Source organism: Uloborus diversus, chromosome 1 (assembly GCF_026930045.1).
Source record: "Uloborus diversus isolate 005 chromosome 1, Udiv.v.3.1, whole genome shotgun sequence".
NCBI classification, from domain to species: Eukaryota; Metazoa; Arthropoda; class Arachnida; order Araneae; family Uloboridae; genus Uloborus; species Uloborus diversus.
This window is the reverse complement of record NC_072731.1, coordinates 211,624,206-211,641,842: the sequence shown is the minus strand read 5'-3', so window position 1 is coordinate 211,641,842 and position 17,637 is coordinate 211,624,206. Positions and strand designations below refer to the sequence as shown.

The 17,637-nt window shown below is 31.2% G+C and overlaps 1 protein-coding gene across 1 annotated transcript in view; it reads left to right on the top strand.

Moving 5' to 3' along the window:
• Positions 1 to 698: 698 nt before the first annotated feature.
• The window catches only part of LOC129234156 (ras-related protein Rab-14), a 34,158-nt gene continuing 17,219 nt past the window's right edge, over positions 699 to 17,637 (top strand). The window contains exons 1-4 of the mRNA XM_054868059.1: positions 699 to 828; positions 1,982 to 2,111; positions 8,193 to 8,370; positions 15,785 to 15,851. Coding sequence (XP_054724034.1) covers positions 2,006 to 2,111; positions 8,193 to 8,370; positions 15,785 to 15,851 — 351 coding nt within the window. The 5' untranslated portion in view covers positions 699 to 828; positions 1,982 to 2,005. The remainder of the gene's footprint in view (positions 829 to 1,981; positions 2,112 to 8,192; positions 8,371 to 15,784; positions 15,852 to 17,637) is intronic.

The window sequence follows — 17,637 nt, the reverse complement described above, 5'->3', positions numbered from 1 at the left end:
CCCCCCACAATTGCCAAAACGTCCTTCCCCAAAATCGAAAGCCCCCCCCCCCCCACCAACAAAGGAGAGAAAAATGCTGCTTAAAATACTGCCTTCTTGAAAATATCAATGGCGCAGTATACGCCTTGAACCCTTTCTAGGTGGGGCACCCCTGTAGTACCGAATCGAAAATTGTCTTAAATTGAGTTTTTTGGATTTTAAAAATTTCCAGAGGAAAGTACTGATCACCATTCCGTTCCCTTCATGTTCTCAAATGCAGCCTTTGCAGAGTTCCTACTCCCTATATAAGGACTCTAACATTTTGTAAGTCACCTTTGACGACAATAATAGTCGAAGGAAGTATCAGCATTCTCGCTGATAGAAACTCTGGTTCGTTTCTTTTAAAATCCGTTTTTAATGATGTTTTTAGCATAAAAAATAGTTACTAAAGAGAAAAACTAACATTTTTCAAAACATGAAATCAGGGAGTAAGTTCTTGAATCCAATGAAATATTGAGAACTGTAGATTTTTTGGTTTCATAACATACCAATACATACATACCAGTCGTCAAAAAATATTCCAATAAACACTCAACGGAAATGATAAATAAGCGTAATAAAATTTGGGGACTTCCGTCAGCGAATGGTTTTACTTTTTGAGAGATCAAAAATGCAGATGTATTCTAAATATTTTATAATAACCTATGGCAACAGCTCTAATAGAAGGGGTGGCCATCTTTGTCGTCTGAGTTGTGTTCATCCGGGAAGTAAAAATAATATTTCGTTCCTTCTTTCAAGCCGCTTTCACTACGGCATAATAGAACTTATCTAAATTTTGATTCTAAATTGGTAAGCGTAAAATTATTGTTGTTGTGTATTTCAATGCGTCATTAACATGTTATGCGTAGTAAATTAAACATGCGTCAAAAATATGTTTTCCTATTTTTTGTTTCGTTTTGGTATTGGCATGTTCAATAAAGTAATCTTGCTCATAAATTCTTCCTTGATGGTGGTATTTTTATCACCAAGGATGGGTTAGCTTTTGATGTTTATGAAAACTTAATTATAGCATACCGTTATGATTGACATTTCGTTCGTTGGTCATATGATTGCAAAGGGGTTGATCAGGACTAACCACTTTTCAAGTGCTTGACATATTTTTCTATTGTACCTGAGAAAAATTTCTTTGTGTTTATCATTCTTTAAAAGATGTAATAAATTTTCATTTATATGCACAGTTAGTTGAATTTTACATGCATTATTTCCATGTCGGCTTTCATTTTAGTAAGAAGATTAGTATAACGCATTGTTTATATCTCATTCATCATAGAAAAATGATTACCGTCGTGAATCATCTAAATGTTGATTCGAATCGAAAGTGTTGTTTTCTTTGCTTTTTTTTGCAAAAAAAATTAAATTTAATTATTAAATAACTTTAATTATTTAACAGGATCATTAAAAATTAGTCTGCTAATGCAAGTACTAAAAGTGATAATTGTTTAAACCTTAGTTAAACTAAACTATTTCGTAACAGTTTCTATACTGAGACTTTAGTATACCTAATTTTGTAAATATTTGCTGTATGGTGTTGGCAGGTTATAGTTTTGATTCAAATCATGATAAAAATTCTGATATCCTACAGAGGCATTTTTAGAAGGACATAGCTTCCTGCCCCATTTAAGTTAACGTTCAATCTCCCCTTTTTTGCATTTCTCTAAGCGCCCTCTTGATCCGTTGAAGCTTTAACAAAACTTCATCATAAAAGCAAACTTTTTTTAGGTGCACATGTGTACCGTAAAGTCATATAACAAACTTTATTAATTACATACGTCCAAGTTTTATTCACGTTCTTTCCTAAAATACAACCATTACTTTAGCATTCTATTCGGTCAATCCATTTAAATGTTTCCACTGAAGAAACGCTAAGAAATAGATTAAGAATGAATGTTTAAGAAGAAAGAATTGTCCATTTTTATCATTAACTCTATGTATTTATTTTCAGGTGTGCAATTGAAACTGGTTGATCATGTCGGGGGGCCCTTATAATTATAGTTATATTTTCAAATATATTATTATTGGTGATATGGGAGTTGGTAAATCCTGTCTGTTGCATCAGTTCACAGAGAAAAAATGTAAGCATTTCTTCTTCAGTCTTATGAATTAGTATTGTTCATTGTATGGAAGGTATTATAAAAATATATTTTATGTATTCACGCATTCAAGTGTAACAATCAGAATTTATTTTAGAATTAAAACTTGCAGTATTTGTAAAACTTTTGAAGGATGTAACTGTCAATTAGGCAGCTAAATTGTTAGACAATATTGAATTCCAAGAAGTGCATTTGTCTTTCTATAGAGGGTCGTTCCACGTCAAATCAACCACAAAAATGGGATTTTAACACCCACCGTCTCGGAATTTGATCAAACTTGGTATACTTCATCCCTTTAGGGTTACAAGCAACCCCCTATTTTTTTTTCTTTCAGTATCAATGCATTTTGATTTTACAGCCTTTTGAAATTTGGCGATTTTACATTTTTTGTCATTTTTGAGACACTCAAACTGAGATGTTGTTGTTTACGAAAAAAATTATTTCTTGGTAACTAATGCTATAATCTTTTTGAAAATTTTTACACAAAATAGAAAGACTTTGAACATGTTGATAAAAAATATTTCAATAATCTTAGTTTGCACAAAATTTTTTTAAAAAATTAGAAAATTGAAAATTTTGAATTTTTTTTTCAAAAAAAGATGTTGGCAAAAAACTGAATTTCAACAAAAGGGTCAGTTTTAAAAATCACGATTTTTTTAAGAAATGATCATGAATATGTACTCTAACTTATCCAATGAAAAACATTAGGGGACTTTAAGGGATTCTGCCCCCCCCCCCCCCATTCTGGAAAAAAAGCATAAAACATCATACAATCTCTTCCATATTCTTAAAAACAGAATTGTCAACAATTATGACAAAAATTAAAATATAATGTGTTGAATATGGAACTCAAATATAAAAAAAAATATACTTAAGCTTTTTTTTATTTGAAATAGTTTAAAATTTTTCAAATCAACCACAAAAATGGGATTTCAACACCTACCATCTAGATTTTGATGAAACTTGGTATACTTCCTTATTTTGTGGTTAAAAGCAACCTCTTAGTTTCTTTTGTTTCAATCTCAATGTATTTTAATTTATAGACTTTTGAAATTTTTCGATTTTGCATTTTTTTGTCATTTTCAAAGACACTAACTGAGCTGTTGTTAATGGGTAAAAAAAATGTTTCTCAGCAACTAATAATATTACCTTCTTGAAAATTTTCATAAAAAATTTTAAGATTTTGAATATTTTTATAAAAAATATTATAATAATCTTAGTTTATACAAAGAATTTTTTAAAAATCAGAAAGTTAAACATTTTGATTATTATTTTTTTTTTTTTTGGTCAAAAAAAACCATTGTTGAAATTCTAAATTTTTATCAGGGTCAGTTTTAAAAATCATGATTTAAAGAGAAAATGATCATGAGTATGTGCTTTAACTTTTCCTATGAAAAAAGTTATGAGTCTTTTAGGGATTCTGTCCCCTCCCCCCTAGAAACAACAAAAGCATCATAGAGAAAAGTTTTTCCATGTCTTTGAAACAAGGGTTCCCAGTAATTATATAAAAAATTTAAATATAAAGTGTGTTAAATATTGAACTCAAACATATAAATTTAATATTCAAGCTATTTTTTTATTTGAAATAGTTAAAAATTATTACAATTATTTGAAAATAAGATATCATGAAATTCAAAAGTTGCAGACAACAATATCTGCATATGGATTACTGCATTTTAGTCCAGACAAGTTAAAACAAAAGTAAATTCTTAACACCAATTCATAATCATACAGTTATGTACTAGTACTTTCAGGATCCACCCTCCCCCCCCCCCCTTACGTTTGAGAGAAATTGCTATCGTGCAACTGCTTTTCCATTATAGTTTTACTGCTGTATAATGACAAATTCATCCTTTTAATTCCTTGAAATTACATTTAACACCCCTTAAAAATTAATGGCCTGATTGTTTAGTAATAATATGACTAAATGAAGTAAATTACCTTTCCTCCTCCCCTCAAAGCAAATGAAGAAATAAATTAGTATTTATGCACCTCTTGTATTCAATGGATTTTTATATTTTTTAATGACGGTTGGAAAACAAATTATTATTTGCATGGAATTTTTTTTGTCCAGATTCCCCCCCCCCCTAGCTTAATGACATAACTCGTAACTTTTCCTCAATTTACTGGGGTTCCAAAATTTTGTATCACTTATGCTTATTAATGCTTAACTTTCACATTATGAAAATTAATTCCAGTAAATGAATTTTCTATTATTTTTGTTTTCTTTCTTTTTAAAAACAATAATGGATTTGAATATCTTGTGAGGAATAAATACATAATTGTTGAAAAGAGATAAAAGCTTCTTGTTAGTCAGGTCTGCTAAAAAAACAAGTCCTGCTCACACTTGTTTAGAAAACAAGTAATGGTGCCTTCTTTCTCTACACGCCTCCCATGGAGTACATTTTATCCTACCCTATCAGAATTGCACTAACAGCACAGAGTGGTTGCTGACTTCCCTGGATAAAAGATAGAATTCTCAGAAAGAACTTTTCTAAAATTTTGAGAAAAGGTCAATATGAAAGAATGAATTGAACTAGAATAACAATTAGATGTTTGACTTATAGGAGTTCTAGCAAAATGTGTGTCAAGCTAGAAAGCTTTTCAACCATTGAAGTTAGCATTAGGCAGACCCTAAGAAAAATAAATGTCGAGTTACCTGGATTATCAGTGTGTCCAGTTACTGAAGTTTCACTGTATTTAAACTGGAATTATACATAATGTTTATAAATCATTTGTAGAAAATAAAAAGTGGCTTAAAAGAACATACTGCCCTTGATAAAACTAATGCAGCAGTTGAAAGAGGGATCAAGAAAAAGAAAGTGTATTTTAAATAAAAAGTAGTTACCAATCTCACAGTCATAATATAAACAACTAACTATAAACGTAAACCATACAGCTTGCTGATCAGCTGTCATCTAATACCAGCTGTTCCTTTTTGGGGGCTAGTAAAGCAACCAAAGTTAGGGAGGTGACAGGCAAATATATTAAAAAGAAAACAAAACATCTAAAAAAATTACTAGTGAAGTGTAAAATAAAAATACCTGTCATTTGTACAAATGACAGGTTATTAGGATCCATTTATGATCATAGAAACACTCAAGATAACGAAACACACTTTTAAGGTCAAATGAGATCATGGGCGCCCATATTCAAAGTCGCAAGGGGGGACTCAAATATTTTCCCCGTGGTTTAGCTGGATATTTTTACCGTAGAAAACAATTTCAGGACAGATTAGAGTCATTAAAATTAGACATTTTTAATAACTTATTCATTAAAAGGGGTGGAGAAGAAATATTTTTACATTTGTGTAAAGGAAAAAGTACTAAAAGCAAGGAAGTTCTAATTTGAAAAGGGGGGGGGGGCTCGAGCCCTCCCTTGCCCCCCTATATGGGTGCCCTTGAATGAGATTGTTGCAAAGCCTTAATTATAAACATTTTGGGCAATGGTAACCATTTTAATCTCATACCCAATAAATTGCTATGTTAAACCAAATCCAAGTTTCAGTTTGATATTGCATTCGATTAATGAATCAAGTTAAAAGCTCTGAGCTGGTATTTATAGAATTTTTAATACTTTGTATAAACTGCCTAATTATAAATTAGAATTAGATAAAAAGTTTTAATTTCTATGTTGATCTAAGTTTAACAATAATTTTTAGCATGCATAAATTGCTGTAGGAAAATTTCGAATATTGCGGTATCTTATTTTTATTGTTTATTATTAATTAATTTAATTAATTATTTACAATTCAAAAAAATGTTGAGTATTTAAATGTTTACATTTAAGTTCGAACACCAATGTATTTCAATATTTAAATTTTCTTTCATGCAATTATTAACTTAGCTTGTAATATTGTGATCAACTTTTTTTCATTAATCAAAATAAGGGGCAGGGGGGCAGAATCCCTCAAAGTCCCCTAAAGATTTTCATTTTATATGTTAGCACACATGTTAATGATCATTAAAAAAAATATATAAATTATTTTAATTTAGACCCTTATGCCAAAATTTTAAAATTTTGACTATCATTTTTTTATTGAAAAAATTTAAAAATTTTTCAGGTTGTTAATTTTTTTAATTGCTGAATATAAATTTAAATTTTTGACATATTTTTTTCTGAAATACTTGAAATTTTAATATTTAATATAAAAATTTTCCAAATTTTTTTATCTTTAGTTATTGAGAAATAATTTTTTTTGCAAACAGCTGCTGTTCATTCTCAGAGAACTGTAAATGACAACTGAGGCAAAATCGCAAAACTTTGAAGGGTCAAAAAATAAAAACTATTTTTAATAGAGAAGAAATATTTTAGGAGGTTACTTAGGACTATAAAAAGTAGAAATATACAAAGTTTCATTGGAATCTGAGATGGTGGGTGTTGGGGTGTGGTTGAACTGACATGGAATGACCCTAGAGCTAAATAAAATAAAATTTAAAACATTCATTTTCTTACATAAAATTATTAAAATCAGATAAATGGAAGTCATTAGTAGTTATTAACTATTTAAGTACAATTTACTGCCATGGTTTTTTTTTTTTAATCAGAAGAATAATATATTTTTGTATATGTTGCAAATTGGATAGTAGTTAAAAAATTAATTCTAATGTGAATTTTTTTTTTTTGATAAAATTTTCAAATTTGGAATACAAGAAATACACCGCCAGGTCAGTCAATTCCAGCCGAGGACTGCAGTTTCGTGCTTATTATCACTCATCAGCCCGGCATAGGAAAGTGACTGAGCTGGAGGTGGAAAACCTCTTAGGAAGCCAAGAGTGCCATACAAACTGGTAGCTAATATAGAATTAGCACTGACCTGACTAGAGACCGAAACTATTGTTTGGTTCAACTCGCTCTCTCGTCTAATGAGTGCTACTAAGCACGAAACTGCTGTCCTCGGCTGGAATTGACTGAGCTGGCAGTGTATTTCATGTATTTCTGCCTTAACCCTGGCTATAGGGCGGTAATTACTGAATATACAAATTTGGATTCAATTCAATTGAATTTTTACTGTCACCATCGTGGTTTAACTGGAATTATATTTTGGTGACAAAGGTTCAAAAAGTAATGTTTAAAAATAAATTTTAAACTTAGAATAGTTTGACCTTTGGGTTCTATTTGAATAAATATTTGTTTTTGCTTGCAAAAACAATAATTTTAGCTTCTTAAATGGAAAACAAGTGGTGTATGTTAATTAAATTAAAGGAGATTTTTGAGGCTCTCTTTTATTTTGGTATTTTTTTACCAATTAAAAAATCTTTTTAAATGATCTGATTCTTCAGAAAAGTCTTTGAAAATGTATGAGTATTTTGGCTTTTGAGCGAACCCAACTAAGTTCAGGACGTTGTAGAATCTTCCACTTCTTTTCAGAAGTTTGAAATTTCTAAATTTCCAGTTGTCATCATGATGCCTTGATTTAAATTTTTATTGCTAATAATGCTATTCCAAACAATTACATATTCTTTAGTAAATTAACCTTGATCATTTTCATTTTTCTGAACTTCTGTATCAGGAGTACATATTATAGTATCATTAATAATTTTTTATATAGGATCATCCTCTTCATTATTTAACTGTTTATTAATTTTGTACTCAGGAATTCTGTGCTTTTGTCCTTGATTTTACTCTATTTCCCCAAGCGCTTATTTTCTTGTCTATACGCTAAAACATTAACTTCCTTTAGTAAGAATCCTGTGGTTTACCATGCATAGCATAGATGAAGGGTTGGCTTCTTCTCATGCAGTATCGAGCACAGGTTGTGAAAGGAAACCTAGTGTATAATATTCAACCTCACAGATATAGCTGTTAGTGTTTGTAGTAGCATTTTGTCCTGAAATGCAAAGGATGGAAATTTTTATAATGAACCTACAGTTGATTTTGGAAATTCAATATTTCTCTGAAATTTGCACTTTATAAATTTTTGAGCCAACCGATCAACAATTTTATGTTCTCTACCATCTCAAGCTCCATAGAATTATCTTTTCCCACATCTCATTCTACATTTTATTTTAAATATGTGTTATAACTTGGAGATAAGTATGACAGCCTCTATTTCTCTTTCAGTCATGGCAGACTGCCCCCACACAATTGGGGTGGAGTTTGGTACTCGTATCATTGAGGTATGTGGGCAGAAGATAAAGCTTCAGATTTGGGACACAGCTGGCCAGGAGCGATTCCGGGCTGTCACCCGCAGCTACTACCGGGGTGCTGCCGGGGCTCTCATGGTATACGACATCACCAGGTACGTTTCCCCTCTTATCATGAAACTTGATCTCACTTTTTCCTGTCAATCAGTATATAGCCAAGTAAAAATTTCTTTTGCAAAAATCAAGGACAAAAAAGTTTTAAGGGCAAGCTAACATTCAGATGTACAGTAAGCTCCCATTGTAGCGAATACCAATATAATGAAATATCCTTTAAAACGAAAAAAACGTTCAGTTCCGTTTCCAAACCCATTAAGATAATGTATAAAAAATCTTGTTTTAACGAAACGATTTTTTCACAAATTTGTTACAACAAAATGTTTTTCCTACCTCCAATTAGAAAATTTTTTACTTCCTTTAGTTTTCCTTCCTTAGTTCCTTTTAGTTTTCAGAAACTAAAAAACGTCTTTCACACGTCGTAACGTGAAAACTCCATTTGTACTTTTGAAACAGCCAATTAAGGTGGAAATCTACTCATGCTGAAACATTAGTTGATGTGTGAGTACAAAAGCTTGTTGGCTGTTTGGCCTTCTGTTGATTTCTGCGCACCCTGAGAATTTGCATGGGGATCAGCAAGTTTTCAACTTTTCATGTGGTCAGTATAAATGAAATTCATAAATTATAGAATTTTTTTATAATGTTCTTTGAGACCAAATCTCTCGCACGAAAGAAAATTAGCAATATTGTTTGTGATGACGACTACGACTAATGAATAAAAGTTCAGTGTTCAATGTTTTTCTCTATGTTTTATCAGAATAATTAATGTATTTAATTATATTTTAGATCGTTAGTTACGATAAATGTTGCAGATTTAATTACATTAGATTCTAGATTTGCGAAATAAACCCTGATAAGAATAAAACAAGTTTTAAGACAATTCTGTTACAACGAAATATTTTATCTCCCTTGGAGTTTGTTGTAACAGAATTTCGCTGTATCTCTAGAAACAAGGATGGATATAAGGGGGGGGGGGGAGACGATCGACACTCCGTTGAGGAACCTTGCACTGGAAATTTTTCCAAATGGAAGTTCTTGAACGCAATTGTAGGCCATTTTTGATGACGTTAAGGTAAGAAATAGGGTTTGAATCAAGGTTGGCAAGGTTTTGGACACTACAGTAAAATCCCTGGTTTTTACCCTCCTGTCCAAAACTATATTTTTAGAGAAATTGTATTTTGTAAGAATGTATTAAAAACAGAATAAAATGTGTTAAAGTAATGTTTTATATTGAACATTTATTCAATATGAGCATTCAACTTATTTATGCAGCTGATTTAAATTTAGTTACATAGAAGTTGAATTCTTGATTGAAATTTTTAATTTGTGTGCTTGAGTGTAAAGTTTATTTAATTTTTTTTTTCCTTTTGATAATTGTAACCAAATTTCCCCATATTTATGCATGTGTGCAAATAAAAATAGGGCTGGCAAGGTTTTTGCCCATCTCTTCAAAACCCTTGTGCAAAAAACTGTCTAAAAGTGTTAAACTCTATATTTTTTGAGAAATCATATTTTGTGAGAAAATATCGAAAACTGAACAAAATGTGTCAAAGTTATGTTTTTCTAAAAATATTTATTCAATGTGAACATTCAAGTATTAATATATATGTAAATTACTCATACAGCAGATTTTAATCCAGTTACGCAGAAGTTGAATTCTTCATTAAAAATTTCAATTTTTACTCATGAGTTTTTTTTCCCCATAAAAACCAAATTTTTCGGCACTTATGCATGTGTGCAAAAGAAAGTGTTTAAAATGTAGTGCAATGATTGACTTAAATTCAATAAATAACAATTTTTTGTAGTTACAGACAGGGTTCGTACGGGTCATGGAAATCCTGTAAAGTCATGGGAAAAAAAATAAGCACATTTCAGACCTGGAAAAGTCATGAAAAATTGAAATTTTCATTTAAAGTCATGGAAATTTATTTAAAGTCATGGAAAAATGTCCTGGCCAAAGAGAAAGTAACGGTAGCTAAAAGAGCATTAGAAACCTAGAATGATTTAACAGTATTGAACACATAAAAGCTAATAAAACTGGAAAACTGAACAATCTCAAAAACAAATTTGAATTTTGAAATCTCATTGCATTCACTTCTGTCGCTACCCGCTCGTCTTTTTTTGCAATGTGATTTTACTGCTTGGACATCACTCATCTTGAATTTACCATTATTTTCAACACTTCTAATATTTTATATTCTGTAGTCGCAAACTTACACGTTCTTGATTTTGCCACGCCCACATAAAAAATGCAATTCAATTGCATTCAAATTCATTTTTATCACTCGTGAAAACTTACTAATAAATTTGTCCGAGTTTATCTTAATTTGTTGGAGGTTTTAGAAAATAAAGATCTTTAGTCAGGCGATAGAATACATAAATAGGGGAATTCTAATACTCTAAAATGGTAGTGCCCTACATACGGCCTGTAAAAATAATCCATGTGACCCACTGCTGCGTTCAGTATCAGGAATCAAACACTATGTTCTGGAATTCCTGAACCTATTAATTTATACGCGTTTGAAAATGTGCAAATAAACAAGTACATTTGAATGAGAAGATACACTTCTGAATTTTTTATTTAAATAAATATCTGGTTTAGAAACATGAATTTACTAAAGAATGCTGCTTTACGTTAAAGAACCAAAAAACTGTCAAGTTATGTGGATGATTAAATGCACTGTTGACACTAAAAGACAACCTTTAAAGCAAATTTATTGAAGCTTATGACTCATTCTAACTTTGTCCCATTGATTTTTATTCTGCCTTTTAATAAAAAAATTATGAGACATTTAAGCATCAATATATTCCGTTCACTGTATTTTTACTTTACTTAGATTTATATGATGTAGAAAAATAAGAATAGTTTAGTTTTTAGGTGTACACTTATACTTTTTCCATTTCTAAGAGGTAGTGGCATTCACATAGCAGTTTTGCTAATGCTCATTTCCAAAAAATGGCAAGTTTGACTTTAAATAGTGCTACTCTCTTCATGTAACAAGGTCATGAAGGAAAGAATTTATTTGTTCAAACTCAAGAAAAATGGCAACAGCTAACTTCTTATCAATGAGATCTTTCACGCGAATTAATTTCTGCAGCCAATAATTTTATTCGTACTTATCCAATGGATTGTGACTTAAATTTTAATAAAAAAGGAACTGTCAATCAGATTTTTTTCGAACTGGTCTATAAACATTCCCAGTAGGGTCAGGTGGGGTGAAATGGGGCGGATTTTGTCTATTTTTTAAAATGATGCCATTTGCAAACCCATAAACTTTTTTTGTACTTTTTTTAAAATTTCTTCTTTACATCTGATTCTTCCCCTTTAATTCAAGCTGCTTCTCATTGAAATTTGTTGTCATTGACAATCTGAAAATTGCAATTAAAGTATATGACCCATTCCACCCCACGGTAGGGTGAAATGGGTTTTAATGGGGTGAAATGGGTCATTGCAATAGAAACATACAATAACTAAGAAATTATTACCAAAACACGTACAATAGCTGAAAGAAATTGTTTCCAATGAACCATTTATTTATTTTAACTTATTCAACACCAAAATATTTTGAACTAAAACTCAAAAATATAATGTCCACAACAATCCAATTCTGATCATTCAATGTCTTCAGAATTTGACATCTAGAAACTATGTCTGTATCTTCCTACTCGGGAAAGATGTAGTATTTGCCCGAGTTGGCTTTTCGTAGAAAATTTAAGCTGTTGTAATCCTGGTCATTGACTTTATGTCAAGTGATCAACAAATTCTTTTGATGATTTCTTGCCCTTGTATTAGACAAGAATCCACTTTCCAGGTTTTCGTTGTTGCAAAAGTAACTCAGACATTTCTTCATCCAAGAGTTGGGTTTCATTCGGTTGCTGCTTTTTAGAAGATATCCTGGCTCTTGCTTTCGTGAGCAATTCTGGCTTCCTCTTACATAAGTGGCATGCCGACCTTTTTTCAAAATTCCTGGCCCACTCTATGCCAAGAGTGCCAAAATTGCATTTTCAGAATTAGTCTTTATAAAAACCTTAGCGACAATGATTGTATCTTTCTATCAAATGGGGAACCACACTTTGTGGAGCTGAAGCAGTACATCTTTCTTCTTCACTTACCGTTGTACGTCCAACCAACCTTTTCGACTTTGTGTGTCGGAGACCCATCTCCTCGGTGTTTTTCTTGGCATATTATATTTCCTTGCAGCTGCAGGAATTGCTAAACCACCTTCAACTTAAATTAGTGCAGCCTCTAAATCAGAGTCTGAAATTATCTTTTCCCTTTTTCTTACATAACCCCAGGCATTTTCATTGAATAAATAACAAATTTGAATTAGGAAAGAGTAGGTAGGTAATATAGGTTGTAAATATAGATGGCAAGTTTAGCTTTTGAATTCTACACATTAATAATGCATACTTTTTTTGTTACATGTAAAAATCTTCTAAATTTCTGTTTTAGACCTATTTATGGATTTTAAAAGTCAATTTACTCTCATTATGAATTAAAATTCGCTAAGCCTAACTATGCCCCATTTCGCCCCACCACATGAAAATAGCAACAAAAAAAGAAAGAATTGATACTTTTTCTACCTGTTTTTTGCAAATTGTAGATGAAAGTCTGTTCTAACTGATAACACTTGAGAATTTCAATTGAAAAAAAATGTATAGCAAGATTTTAAGAAGTTTGTCAGGCTTCCTAAAAATTCACATGTGACTTGAGAAACAAAATATCAGTGTATTGCTCCCAGCAATTTACACAGAAACTTTTAAAAAATCAGAATTGTAGCCAAAAAGCCCCTCATAACTTATGTAAAGTTTGAGAAAAATTCAGCCAGACCAAAAATTTTTATTAATAAAAATACACAGCATGACCCATTTCACCCCATGACCCATTTCACCCCACCTGACCCTACCAAAAATAACAAACGGTGAAAGTTTCAGCCAAATCTGCCGGGCAGTTTTTGAGTTCATGGATGACATACAGACAAACATTCATTTTTATATATATAAAAGATATGAACCAAAAAAAGAAACTGCTCAAGTTTTAAAATACAGTCGGACCCCGATTTAATGAATTCACCGGACCCAAAATTTTTATATGTTAAATGGGGTTTTTTCCTAATATCGGGGTGTTAAAAAAAAAAAACACACACACACACATCTTACCTAAAACCCCTAATAAGCAACTGTGCAAAAATATCCATAATTAGAAAGTGTACACTTTTTATTCAGCATTCCACGACTTATTACACGCTAGTTAGTTTGAAATTCTTGACTACTGAGTAATAGATGTTTGACAATTTCCTTGATTATTGACTAGAAATAGTTCTTTCAACTTTATGGAAAGAAGAAAATTCTGTGCCTTTCACAGCCTGTTGCATGAGATATGTTTTTAGTTTTCAGACCATGTAATGCATTTGAAGAAGTAACAGTTTCAATTGGAGTTTCACCATCGCTTTCTGCATCAGTCACTATTTTTTAGTTGTCCCCTCGTCCATCAAAAATGTCTGATTCCAATAAAAGTCTTTTTTCTGCTTTGGGCAATATAGATGTAACATTTGGAAAATAATCAATATTTCCTAACTCAAATGAACAACAAAAAAAATTTTTTTTTGGCTGTTAAAATAATTTGTTAATTTGGGGTTTATTATTCTGTAAATAGGGAGTTTTGCCTTTATTTTAGTCAGGGAAAAAGAAAAATTCGCTAAATCGTGGAATTCGTTAAATAGAGATTCATTAAATCAGGGTCCGACTGTACAAGTGCATATATTTAATCAGCAATTTATTGTGCTATAATCTATGATTTAAAAAAATTATTTTTGTCAAACCATTGTGCAAAACTTACGTTCAAAAACCATTTTGAAAATAAAGCTTTTTTTTTCACCTAAATATTGCACATTTAATAACATTCCTTTCAGTTATAAATGGAACTAAAATTAGTTTTCTTGGTAGTGTTATGAATTTCTTTTCATAACTGTACCAACTCTTGCATAAAGAAGTTTTTATGTAATAGAGTTATTGGTAATTTTTTTGAATAAAAGATATTTTAAATGAACACTTTAAAAAAAATATTTTCAAATAATCATTAATTAAATCCATTAATGTATATATACATTACAAATATTGCAGTAAATGTGAATCCCCCCTAGAAACTTTTCGGAATTGTAGTTCTAAAAACGAAATTTTAGACTATCTTTAGTCATGATAGGAGGTCTTCTCTCGGTCATTTTGCAAAGATTAGATCTTAAAGTCTCGGCGATAGATATTTCAAATAGTGTTAGGGGAAAATAGGTTTAGTGAATTTCGTCCAGTAATTTTACGAAAATGAAGTTCCAAAACGAGCAATTTAAATCCACCTTCTATGATGTGAGGGGGGAGAGGGTTTCAAAGCATTCCAATGGAATGATTACAAAATTCAAGAAAACTCAATTTTAAAATACCTCTTTCAACAAAAAAGGAAAGAAATAGATTCAGGGACCTCCTAAGCTAAATCTCTATATTTGAGTTACCTTAGATCAAAATGCTGTTTCAGCCCCCCCACCCCCTTTCAATCATGTATAAATGAAATGCATAGTAAAAGGTAAGTTAAAAAATCAACTGCACGCTCCTTGAAACATTTCTGGATCCACCCTTGTATAAAAGTTAGTCCTAGTGACCTTTTTGTTAATTTAAAAAAGTATTAATGACAACAAATGCACAGCAGCTAACTTGTACAATTCATCCATACTATGTGCATCAAATTTTGATCGCATTGTACACTTGTCCAAAAAAAAAAAAAAAAAACAGCACCTCTAACACTTATGCTGTACTTCAAATGCTCTTCAAATATGCTGTGCTATTTCAGAGTGATGTATTTTTGTGACCAACCACAGATTTTCCAACCTTTGTTGATATTCTTAAAATATTGTTTGCTTTACAATGGATTATTTTAGACTGGGGTCATTTAAGAGAATAACCAATCCTTTGCAAATTATAGGTTATCTGAGCACTGACTAAATGGACTATCAGTCATGAATTTCAAGTTCTAAAACTAATCAAGTTTCTTCTAATGGTTTTAATTGTTTTTCTTGCACTTTTCCACAGCAACCCTCATTTTTTGCTCATTTTGAAATTTGACTGCATCTGATTCTATTAAACACGCTCGTTTTTTAAAATTATCTAATCTAATAAACAAAAATGAGCATTTTTGGCATTAATATTTTGCTTGTGTTAGTATTTTTATTCAGAAAAATAAAATTATCTAATTGTTGATTTTAAAGATGAGCGCTCTTTTTCAAAATAATTCCATCCGAATCTTCATGGTTTGTTAATATTACAGTGAGGAATTGTTCATTACTTCCAAAAAATCATTTTCATGAAACTTTTCATGGCTTGATCAAAACAAATATGATAAATTAAAAAACAAATATGATAAAGATTTCATGGTCTTGACCTTTTTTTAAATCGGCCGTTTCTTTTTAGGAGAAGTACTTACAATCATCTGAGTAGCTGGCTTACTGATGCACGGAATTTGACCAACCCTAATACGGTAAAGTATTAAAGTTTATCTGAATAGAAACATGAAATTTTGTGCAGTTAACTGAAGTCGTTAACAAAAGAGAGAGATTTTATGCTCAGTTGTATGAAACCTTTATTTTAATATGGTTTTCCTTGAGTTGAACCATGAATATTGGGATAAGTTGTCACTTATATCAAAAAGAATCAGTGACTTGCCGCTCGCTCTGTCTAGTAATCAGAAGAGTCTGACTGCAGTGGGGGGAGGTCCCGGGTTTGAATCCCGGCTCGGGCATGGATGTACTTTGTCTCTTCTGTCCTCATTCTTTGTGAATGTGTTGTTATGCTGTGAATGGTTACTTACCCTATAAAAATGTCTTTATTGCATGTGTGTACTGCGTAAGTCGGACTTCACTCCAAATTACAGTACAGTTGAAAAGTAAAGTTAAGCAGTGCATCCCAACTTGCCATTCTAGCTGGCACAAAACAACAACAACAATCATTGACTTAACTAGTAATTTAAAAGTTGCCCTACTCCCTCCCTTAATTTTTGCTCTAAATGTTCTGTAGCCAGGGGCCCATTAGAGAAGCAAATTTGAGTCCTTTAGTGGAAGGGGGGGGGGAGAGTCCCTTAAATTTGTAGCAGAAAATCTTATAATTTAAATAAATAATATATTAGATGTATTTGTATAACTGAAAATATCAACACCCTACTTAGTGAAAAAAAAAGTAATGAAATAATAAAAATTAGTTCATTTTTGCCCTTATTTTCTGTGTTATCATTGCAAAATTATTTTCAAACAACAACTTGTAAAAAAATGTTATTATGTGAAAAACTTTTTTTCAGCTATAAAAAAAAAAATCTTAATGCTAATTTTATGCCCTTTAATTCCTTAATGCATGATTTCACTCGCAAGTAAAACATTTTTGAGCTATGAAACGAAAACCAATTAAAGGCACCTGAAATTCAAAACGGCCATTCAGGTTTCCTCTCCTTCTGGTCATATTTGCAACCAGCCAGAAACATCTTCCTCCAATTGTAATTATGTATAAAAATTTTGCTTTGATTAAAAAACATATGAAGGCAGAAATTAACAGAGGAATCTTCTACTAGAAGGACAGTTCACAGTTTTACCAGTTCTATTTTCACAAACACCAATTTTTATGTTTCAAAGAAAACCCCAATATGATTCGCTGAGGTATCATTCCAAAAGCTAGTGGGTTTTACAAGTTTTTGGTTGATTTGACCAAATATAGCTCAGACGATTATTTTCACCGATTGTTGGTTTTTGCTGCAAATGAAATTTGAGTCCTTCCAATGTTTCAAAAATTGTAGCTCACTGAAAAATTCAACTTTGTTGAAAAAATTGTCATTTTATAGAATTTTGTCTGTTTTTTCCAATAGGTACTTGTTTTGTGTGTATGTTTTCAAGTTATTTCAGATATTTGCCTTTTTCTCATAAATTTGTTTTTTGACTAATTTTCCTTCTATCTACTATAATTTGGTTACAGTTAAGGGTTGGAAAAGATAACAAGCAGTTTTGTGCTCCACTTGGACCCTTCTATCATCCCCAGTTCTTTGACCGATTCATTCCTTTTCATTTGGTAGATTAGGTTAAATTCACCGTGTATAATAAATGTTGGTATTGCAAAGTTGGAAGCTTTTCAGCTTGCACTGTACTGAATTGAAAATTTAGTGTTTTTAGTATCGATGGTAAACAGTAAACCGTTCAGCAATTTGTTCATGTTCAGAAATATGTGCAATATCAATTGCAATTTTTTAAATATATGTACTAGATATACGAGTGCAACTACCATTT